Source organism: Triplophysa rosa, linkage group LG14, assembly GCF_024868665.1.
Source record: "Triplophysa rosa linkage group LG14, Trosa_1v2, whole genome shotgun sequence".
NCBI classification, from domain to species: domain Eukaryota; kingdom Metazoa; phylum Chordata; class Actinopteri; order Cypriniformes; family Nemacheilidae; genus Triplophysa; species Triplophysa rosa.
Window position 1 is genome coordinate 11,459,726 of NC_079903.1, and position 10,703 is coordinate 11,470,428.

At 36.0% G+C, this 10,703-nt stretch overlaps 1 protein-coding gene across 1 annotated transcript; it reads right to left on the reverse strand.

Moving 5' to 3' along the window:
* Nucleotides 1-6,133: 6,133 nt before the first annotated feature.
* On the reverse strand, nucleotides 6,134-6,808 carry LOC130564417 (PWWP domain-containing DNA repair factor 3B-like). The gene is made up of 3 exons (XM_057350490.1): nucleotides 6,605-6,808; nucleotides 6,332-6,420; nucleotides 6,134-6,228 (listed from the first exon to the last, which is right to left on the reverse strand). The coding sequence occupies exons 1-3, from the start codon at nucleotides 6,698-6,700 to the stop codon at nucleotides 6,168-6,170; spliced, it is 246 nt and encodes an 81-aa protein (XP_057206473.1). The 5' UTR covers nucleotides 6,701-6,808; the 3' UTR covers nucleotides 6,134-6,167.
* Nucleotides 6,809-10,703: the final 3,895 nt, after the last annotated feature.

Below are 10,703 nucleotides of genomic sequence, written 5' to 3' on the forward strand. Positions count from 1 at the left end.
TTCTCACTTTTGTACACAAAGCTGAAATGGACCTTGTGCTTAAACCTGATGGTGTTTCAGAATTTGAAACACCTACACAGGTCCGCCACATTAAACTTGGCTTGACTTGAATTCTGCCATGCTGTGTGGAGATCTCCACCTTATTATTATTATTTTCTTTCAAATTATCCCTGAATGTGAATCTTTCATTTGCTGTGTGTTATACAGTTTCCTGCATAACACCAAGCTGTTTTACACCTTTTTTCAGGAACAGTGGTGAGACACACACTTGCACAGCCACACACCCACACTGATATTTATAATGTGTTTTTTATAAACCAGCAAGGCAATAGAATTGTGCTTGACCCACCACAGTGTCTCAACAAAACTGCTTTACTAGATCTGGATTTTGAAAAAAAAAAAGACAACAGATTACTGTATGGTATACTAATTTACAGATTATTTTGCATTAGATAAAATGTATAATCTCATGATGGTAATACCACTTTAAAAATTTTGATATCCCAACAAAAATATCAAAATAGTTTTTATTTCAGAAATGAACCCTTTAATGAATAGAAGTACAGCTATCAAAATGTAATTTCTTGTGTATGCATGGGTTTAGATGGCACAATTGCACATCAACCTCTACTAGTGTCCCCTACTAGTGCATCATCCTACGCTGTCAACTCTTCGGATGTTCACTCAAATGGAAAATAAAAAGTAAAAAAGGTTGCCCTAAAAAGCAAGAAAATAATGTACTCCTGACTGAGGTTATCATAATTCATGCATGAAAGAGAATGTTCACAGTATGGTGATATTTTGCTTTTACCATTTTTAAAGGAACAGCTCACTCAAAAATTCTGTCTTCATTTACTCACCCTCGTGTTGTTCCAAATCTGTATAAATTTCTTGAACACAGAGAAAGATATTGGGAAGAATGCTTGTAACCAAACAGTTCTTTGCCACCATTGACTGCCATTGTAGGAAAAATTGCTTTATGAATTTATTTGTTCTGTTGAACTTGAACACAAAATATATTTTGAAGAATGTAGGAAAGCAAACCGTTCTAGGGCACTTTTGACTACAATTGACATTTTTCCTACTATGGTAGTCAATGATGGCCAAGAACTGTTTGACAAGCATTCTTCAGAATATCTTTCTCTGTGTTCATCAGAAAAACAAATGCAGATTCGAGGCTGAGTAAATGATGGCAAAATTTTCTGTCAACCCTCCCTTTAAGGATGTCATTTTTTTGTATTAATAAATACACGAAATAATGTCTCGCTATAAAGTCTCTTCAAATTTGTAAATCTCAGACGTGTCTCCTATACAACAAGTCCAAGCATTGAACAAAAGAACTTCTGAGCAATATTTATTTTCCTCCGGATCAGCAATGTAACTCAGCTTGCTGACCAAGTCCAAAACAGCTTGTGTTTATGTAACACAAAAATACAGTCGTTGATTATATTTCATATGTCCAACCCACTGCGGAGTTTGTGAATAATATAAAATTCCACTTAGCAGTTTATAATCTATTTTGAGAGAGCTGCTTCATTATCTACCTTCGAAATATGGACCCCGGTATTTAAGTTCTCAGCATCCCTCTCAAAAATGTGTTGCCTGGCTAATGGCTATACTGTATTTGATTCAGCTCTTGCCAGCTGGAGCTGTCTGCCAGGAAATCATTTGTATTCACAACCCTTTTACTATGCACGTCTCCTTTTGTCATAAGCTTCTTATCAATTTTCAATTCCCTGCTTGACTTCTTTGCACACACAAACATTTCATTACTCCGATAGCTCACTCCGGGATCAATTCGAATCCAATTCAAGTGACCCCGGAACACCAAACGGCACATGTAGCCCTTTTGAGTGCCTTCCTGCTTTCAACAGGTAGAGCAATGCAAACAAGGCATTCGAAGTCTGCCTTGAACGCCTTGAAGACTTCGAAACACCTTGTTTGCATTGCCCTACCTGTTGAATACAAAGCTCAATCACAGACAGGGGCACAGGGACAATGCACATAATTGTGGGGTATAAGATTCAATTTGCTGCACATCATTTAAATGGCAATGAGGTGATTTTTCAGCAAGAGAAGTGTGCTTGCTAAGTGCATGGGTGAAGTGAGCAATCACACAGAGTGCTCCCATGAAGTCCTTTAGTTTTGTGTGACTAAAGTTGTGCCATTTGCATATCAATGCGATGCGGTGAAAATGTGGAGAATTAAGCCAACCAAAAAGCAGCTTCCATGTTAACATCATGATTGCACATGTCGCAAACACATGCACGCAGGCTGGTGAAAGCGTTTTGCAGTCAAAAGATCAGCTTAAGTGAAACTTATATGTTTCTTTTATTGTAAAGAACTTTGTTCTAAGCCAAACACGCAAGTTAAGGTCGCAAAAAGCCTGACCTTTACGCTTCTGCGTTTGCAGAATATAAGGGCTAAGGACTTGTGCTTAGCAATACAATAACAAAGCAAGAAATATGCATGGCTTGCGCCTCCCTGGCGTAGCACTTCAATAACACTGAATATTGATGGGATTGTTGATTTGTTCTGTGGGCACTAAAAATGTCCTCTATGATGGTTTTCTGGAACAAGAGCACCGAGCACAGCTAGAGAAATGGCACAAAAATGCACATTCCTGATGGTAGAGTTTTGCCATACCAGAGGTTTTGTTTGTTAAAATGCCCTGTGCATGATCATTTATCTTGGTTTGTATTTTATTTTCTGTAAACATTCCGCCTGCAAAAGTGTCCATTGCTTGATTCTCTCCATATTAAAAGAAAATATTTTTTTCTTGCTCATTTCATATTTTAGAATCACTGCAAGTTTTATATAGCTTTTTAAGGATCATGGCCATATACAGTATACACTAATGTGATATGATAAATAGCCTATAGTTGTCACTGTCTCTTTAAAGTGCTGCATTTCATTTTTGGACGTTGATAGCTTGTCTGAGGTGCAGTGCAGGAGCTGGGCCGTATTCATGAAAAATCTTAGAAATGTGGCCATTTCCCCATAAAATTACAGAAAAGATCCTAGTAAAGAAAAAAGTAATTAATAAAGCATCTTAACCCTTAAAAGAGCTCTTAAGGTCCAAAATTTTAGGAGTAGCGAGGAGGACTTTTAAGAGTTTCTTTAGCAGCAGAGAAAATGGACGAAACACGAAAAGTGAGAAGAAATGTTTGGACAATTTCCATATTACATTAAAGGTTTATTAGAATTTTCTATTGTTTTGTGTACATTCAACTTTGGTTTATCTTGGTTTTCTTGTATAGCTGCTTTGATGCAATGCAAATTGTAAATGCGCTATAACATTAAATTACATTGAACTGAATGACAGTGAGTTAATAAGACACAACACATTAGATCGTGCAGGGTTCATGTTTGTGACTGATCCTATTAGAGACACGCTAACATCTCCAAGACAGCGCAGAAATGCCATAGCGCCAGAAATAGAAGAAATCACTACATTAACATATTTAGCAACTGGAGAAATGCAAATATGCAGCAGAGATGATTTGGTACTGTCACAATCTTCGATCACACAAACAATTATAGCACTTACAGAAACTTATTGTGTCACTGTTCATTTTCTATCAAATACGTTGACATTAACAGCATGGTAAGTAAATAAAGAATATACGTGTGTGTGCGTGAGTATGGTAAAACAGAAAAAATTACATGTGTGCAATTTCAAACTAATGACCCTATAACGTTACTTAAAAGCGCTCTTTTTTTACTTCTTGGCCAACAAACCAATCACAGCCTTCAAAGACATAGCAACGGGGTCAGCCCCGCCTCCTCACTAAAATAAAAGTTTTTGTCTTTTCCTTGCTCAGAGATGCTCTCAGATTGATCCTGATTCACTTTTAAACTAAGACTCCTACGTAGAAGTTTTTAATCTAAATTAAGAGCTTTCTTAGCGGATTCTTAGAAGCTTTAAGAATACGGGCCCAGAAGTTGATTGCTGGGTCCCAATTCGCATACTATCCGTCCTAAATAGTATTCGAAAATAGAATTAGTATGTCCCAAATCGTAGTATGTTGAAAAGAGTATTCCAAAGATTCCCGGATGGTCTAAATCCGAAAGAAATTCGAAGTGCACAATGATGCATGTCGCTACCCGATCCGTCCCGGATACACGATTTGTTCCGCGCATGCACGAAACTGACGCTACTTCCGGTTAATCCAGTTTTTACGACAGTCGACTCGATCCGTTCCGGTGTTGCTCGATTTGTACTGCGCATGTGCAAAAGCGCATCACGACACTTGTCCTGCGGATGTGCTCGATTAGATATTTGGTGAAGAGTGATGAGTATATGTGATAGCGGTATGGATTCATTTGCATTTGATGTACAACTTAAATATTATCTCTTGAAAGGAGAAATGCACACTCTAACGGCTAATATTACTCACAACTCACCGCTAGTAGGCGGAGTTAAGTGACGCTCCCCTGCATTAATAAAATTAAATAACTGATGCGTCACTAAATTAATAAATGTAAGCACAGAGTTAACATTACATATGACACAATGAATAAATAAATACTTAAATGGAAAGAAGAGCTGTATTTTGATGTGTGTGACAGTTAATGGCCACAACGTTATCTAGGCAACAACGGCCACTTCCGTTTCCTGTTAGTATGTCCCAGTGTGTGCTTATTGTTTTGCTACACACTAAAATGTATATACTTTTCCATAACAAAAACAGTACATACTTTTAGTGCATAGTATAAGTAGGCGAATTGGGGCGTAGCAGATGTCTTGACTTATACACAAATTTCAGTGGCATAAACACAAGATGGCGCCATTGTTGACTGTGATTTACTAGTCTCGAATCGTTCTTCCTGTCCGAAAGACAGACTGTGCTTTAAATTACTGTAGGCCTATTGTGATTATTGTAAGTATTGTAGCGTTAAATCTAAAAGATTGAAAATATATAATTAAACTAAAATTTTAAATGTATTATAAAAGTATCGTCAGAACGTGATAATATTGAAGGATTTCGCTATTCACGATGACGTCATGGAAGTGGGCGGGCGCTACTCGATCCTTTCAGGGCTTCAACAGCAGGAGTACGTCCATCGATGAACAACGTCTGAGTTTACGGTAGGCCTGTCTTTAAGTTGTAATCATTGGGAATTAACTGTGCTACGGAGAAATGTACTATTTGTACTTTCAGAGCCTATAATTTTTCCGCTCTGTTGCACCTGCACAGCATAACGTTGACCTGTAAACATCAAAGATGGCGGCGCCCAGTCGAGGCGCAAGTTCACTGATTAATTACTAAATAACTGACATTAACTTGCAGACTACCATACTAGTCACGTATAGACCACAAAATCCCAATATGGGGAGTCTGCAGACCTGGAGCAGGCAATTTAACGCCCCAAGCAGTTTTGCGCTCCAGGCAGTTTTACGCCCCTGGTTTTCCTTATTTGTCCAGTAGGGGGAGTTGAAGGACAAAATAAAATATTTGTAACCGAATCAAACTGTTAAACAAAAATGTAATTATGTATGTGTAAGATTAAAAGTAAATAAATGAACTAAACTGAAACTGGAAGTGCTTCTGGACCAGTGAAAATGAACTATGGTGAAAGTGTAGTAACCATGTTTTTTTGTTGTGTTGGTGACTTTTGGCAAAACCAATCTTACTACAGAAACCATGGCTTAACTAACGATATGCAGAAAAGGTTAAAATATTTGTACATATCTATACCGTCTTAATACATAGCTTACAGGAGACAATTGATTTGCAATTGCAACTGCAATTTAGTGTATTTGTGAATTTAAAAATGAATAATACACACAGTTGGATCAGATGTACAGTACAACAATAATATATAATCTACTGTAGCCTAGTTATATACAAATATACAGAAGACTTGAGTGTTTGTTGTGAATGTATAGGCATGTATAAAGTTACATTCAAATGTTAAACATATTTAGCCCATAAGACATTAAGTGCAATCATATGATTAAATATCTGCCGTGCATTTAGAACAGTGTCCCGCATACTATTTAATGAAGAAAAACACAATTCAACACTCTAAGAAATTTCTAAGGTCTTTTATTTTCTAAGAAAAAAGTGACAAGTTTCTTGTGAACAACATTATTTATTTATTAAGACCATTATCAAAAACAGGATTGATGATCATTATAGGATGGCTCTCGATAATGACTCCTATGGGTTGCCACTCTTCTTCAAAATGTTCTTAATCCTCCTGTCAAACTGCTCCCGCTCACTGATAAAAGAAAGTTTAAAGTTGTAGACAAAATTATTTAAAAATTGAAATAATGGCAGGATGTCATGCTTGACCATTTCTCCTTTATAGCATCCTCACACACCTTACGTCAATGACAGGCCCTTGTAGAAATTCCTCCTCAACCTCCAGCATGGTGAGATTTTCCAAACCAGCAAGGGAACAGATGATGGACTATCAAAGAAAGAGTTAAGTCAAGATGGGTCACACCCCCCAAACAAGTAGTATCATTTCAGTATCAAAATTATTTTTAAATTTTTTGTACAACAAAACTGAGTGTCCTTTCTACATTAACCAACATTTTTTTTTAAAGCAATTACAAAATAAATCTGAGGAGCACAGCTAACACAGGACCCACGTCTGGAAAAAGGACATCCATAATAAACTTGATTGTGTCACTGTGAGTCTGTGTGGGTGTCCTGTCCAGAAATGAAGTGAGGTGAAAGTACGTCATCAATTTGGTCCTGATTGTCAACGTATACAGGCACAAGCATTGGTCTTGGCAGAAGGATTGCAAAATATGTCAAGCCACTTTGATTTCTTTTGGCCACTGATGATGGGCTGTGCAAAGAAAATTGAGAACGTCATTAAAACATTGCCACATATGTCTCTGTAAGTCATTTATGTATTTATTAAACAAGCTATTGGTTAAAAGTAAAGTAAATATGTAAAATGCATTCTTGAACACAATTTTATTATTTCCAAGTATTATTACAGATGAGATCAATAACATCACAACCAGTGTTGGGTGTAACTAGTTACTAAGTAATTAGTTACTGTAATTTAATTACTTTTCCCTTGAAAAGGGAAAGTAAGGGGTTACTCTTATTTTCTGTAATTAAATTACAGTTACTTCTGATGTAATTAAACTAAATACCGTGTGTAATATGTGTGTGCAATAGTGGAATTGACATCAAAATTCAAAGTCTAACTTTAAAATCCATGCGTTAATGTATAATTCTCACATTTGTAATACTTTGGTCAGTAAATAAGAGTACTTTATGTAGTTTAATATTATTTATTTAAATTAATTAAAAGAGCCGTTTCATGCCTATCCTTGAATCACTTAACTAATCAAGGTTGATATAGGATATAGAAAGTAATTAGTAATAAGTAACTAAATACTTTTTGGAGAGAGTAATTTGTACAGTAATATAATTACACTATTGAATATGTAATTAGTAACTAGTAATTAATTACTTTTTCAGAGTAACTTATCCAACACTGATCACAAGTAATAGGCCTAATTAGCCAGCCAACAATTGCTATTAAGAAAACAAGATACACGATTAATTGAGCACTAACAATCACAAACATGATAAAACCCACATTAGATGCACATACATTTTAATCAGTATCATTAAGCTATTTCAACAAAAATGTGTTTTATATGTACATTACATAATATGATCATTTCTTTTATTCCATATGGGAATAAAGTTTTCAATTTGAGTTTGAACATGTTTGTGATTGTTGCTGCTCAATTATTGATCTTTTGTTTTCTTAATACACATTTAAGAAAATTGTTTACTAACTAATTATTATGTTGACTGTGGTCTTCTCACCTGTGATTAATTGTTAGTTCTGATTATGGGGCTCTCCATTTTGTAGGAAGTTGTACTATGACTAACAACTTAAAATAATAAATAACTTAAGTACCTGTGCAGCTAAATTGAAATGGTTTACATATAAGCCTACTGTAGTAACGTTGCGTATTAATGCAAGTAAACAGGGTCAGAAGAATATGTTACCAGAAAAGGCCATCACTTAGGCTAGAGACAGAAAACAAAATAAAATTAAAAAGAAAATATTTATGAAAATGAGTAAGAGATATCGAGTAAGCATACACGTGGTTAGCTAAGGTTGATCCAGACAGAACATTGACCTGGTCAATAAGTATACATTTTATTGTCTTTCAGTATAAATTACACATACATATCTTTTTAGATGTTGAAATGAATTCATATCGATATCAATGAATCGTTTAAAAATATACATGTTGGACGATTGCCTGATAACAAAAACGTTTATTTACCATAACTTGTGATGGACGATGAAGTTATCTGTTCTTAGCTCTGTTCTGGTGGTTCTTAATGTGCAGTTCCCCCTACTGGACAAATAAGTAAAAACAGGGATGTAAAACTGCCCGGGGTGCAAAACTACTTGGGGCTTAAACTGCCTGCTCCTGGTGTGCAGACTCCCCCTTCTCCAAAATCCCGGTGCCCAGATAGTCAGGAATGACACTGCTCTTACCTCCATCTCTACCGGTGTACCAAAATGTGATTCCTGTTGATATTTTGGCTCCTTGTTTCTGATTGGTCCTACACTGTAAAGGCGGCAACCAGATTGGCCTTTTTATTCCGAAATCACATCTAATCCTAACCACAGGGGCGTAGCCAGAACTTTTTTTTAGAGGTGGCCAGGTAAAACCCAGTGATTTTATTAGGGTGACCAAAAAATCCTTACAGACAGAAATTCTTTAACTTCTACTGTAATTAACACCAATTCTTCATTACACATAGTTTGCTGGTCAAAACATACACAAAGAACGTAAAGTAAACAATTTATTTGCAATGCTTTCATGTGCTAACATTATTTTAAAATAATTTCGTAGCTATCATTTGCAATAAGTTAGCATTTTTTTAGAGAAAATAAACATTGCAGTACCCCAATTTAAACTTTCGCGAAAATATAATGAATGAATGAAATCCAGTTAAACAAGACTGATTTTATTGACCTGGGGCAGATTACAGATTTAGTTACAAACTAGCTAGTAGTAGTTACTAAGCCTCTAGTGTGGACTTTACGTTCACGTTTAAGAAAGAATTTACGAATGGCTGGTGCAACCCTACCCTGATCCTTCTGCTCGCGACGCAATGAACTTCCATGGTACACAGACAGTACACTGTCACGAAGCGAAGAGGTTAGCAGCTGTTCAGATAATAGCGCTCCGACTGTTTGCGCCAACGTATGACATCATGTTAACGGGAGAGTAATGTCCTCGCGTTTCTTTCAGTGCATACGCTAAATGATCTGCGCAGCACTCCGTAAACTCCGACACGCATCTTAAAACTGCTTCGCACAACAGAGGTGGCCAGATAGGTGGCCATCCATCATTCAGGGGTAGCCGTTGTCACCCATGGCCACCATAGCTATGCCCCTGCCTAACCATATGACATCATCAAAACATTTTATGGATTTAGTTGCCACGTGGATATGTAAAATGTTTTTCAGAATCATTATCACTATTTTGTGCACTATTTCTTTCTTGCTTTTTAATTATTATTATTATTATTATCCTATAAATACATTGTTTTTTAATAAAGAGCCTTGAGGTTCCAATCTACAGTAAAGACAGTTTCAGCTGCAATAAGATAAACAAACGTTAATATGTGGCCTAAAGTAATTTCCGGGAGACCTCCGCAAGGTTTTAACGTAAATAGTAGTTTTAATGTAATTTAATACAATTAAAATGTAATATTACAATATCTACAATAAAATATGAATACAAATGAATATGAATAGAAATGTAATATAAAATTAATTGTTATATTATATCCAAACACAGACCACAAGTTAACTTCGGGCTAGGCGCGTGCGTCCGATGAAACGTCTATAAACAGTAGCAACATTTTCCTGTTTGTCTATGTGTTTGTGCCTAACGATATGGGTGATGGGTAACAATGTGAGTTGCCAATACCCCATTTTTGTTTTGGTGACAAATGCTCATTAGAGTTCAGGAAGTTATTTTATAGAGATAATGCACAAGCCTACAGGGACAGATCATCAAACAATTAGAAACAGACATCCAAAGCCACAATCAAGCAGAATGGACAGTGAAAAGAGATGGTGGCAATATCAAAGGGAATTATTGATATCCGTCCCAGCTTTTATCTGGTAGAAAAGGTGGTCATCTGCTGAATACTTGATCAACAATGAGAACTTTTGAACTCGTCAGCTTTTAAATAGGTTTGATAGTTTGTTTAAATACAGGCACAAAAAAGCTATTTTGTTTCTTTTTTGTGTAGTATGAAAAAAGTGTAGGCTTTTTTTTACAAATGCTTTTATAGGCTATGCCTCATATTCTTATTGTGTATAATTTCCAAGTGTGCTGTAACTTTGTCAAATTATAAATTGTTGAATTAATAATTCAATTGATTGTGCGGTCATTTTGGCATATATTAAATACAGTAGCTGTGAAATTAGCCTTGGAAAGATTAAGGAGTCAAAAACTGGCTGTGGGGTAATACAGGGCAATAAAAAAGTTTAGCAGTATTACAGCATTATTAAATTCCACCTGCATTAAAATAAGCTTCGGAACAGAAAGGCGCGTACACACCCTTCCCAATATCAGAACTATTCCAATGCCTTATAGAAACCTGTTTGCTCAGAGCAAGCTATGTACACTGCAATCTAATTATGCAATTTCTCACACAATGTCATACTTGCCCATTTCA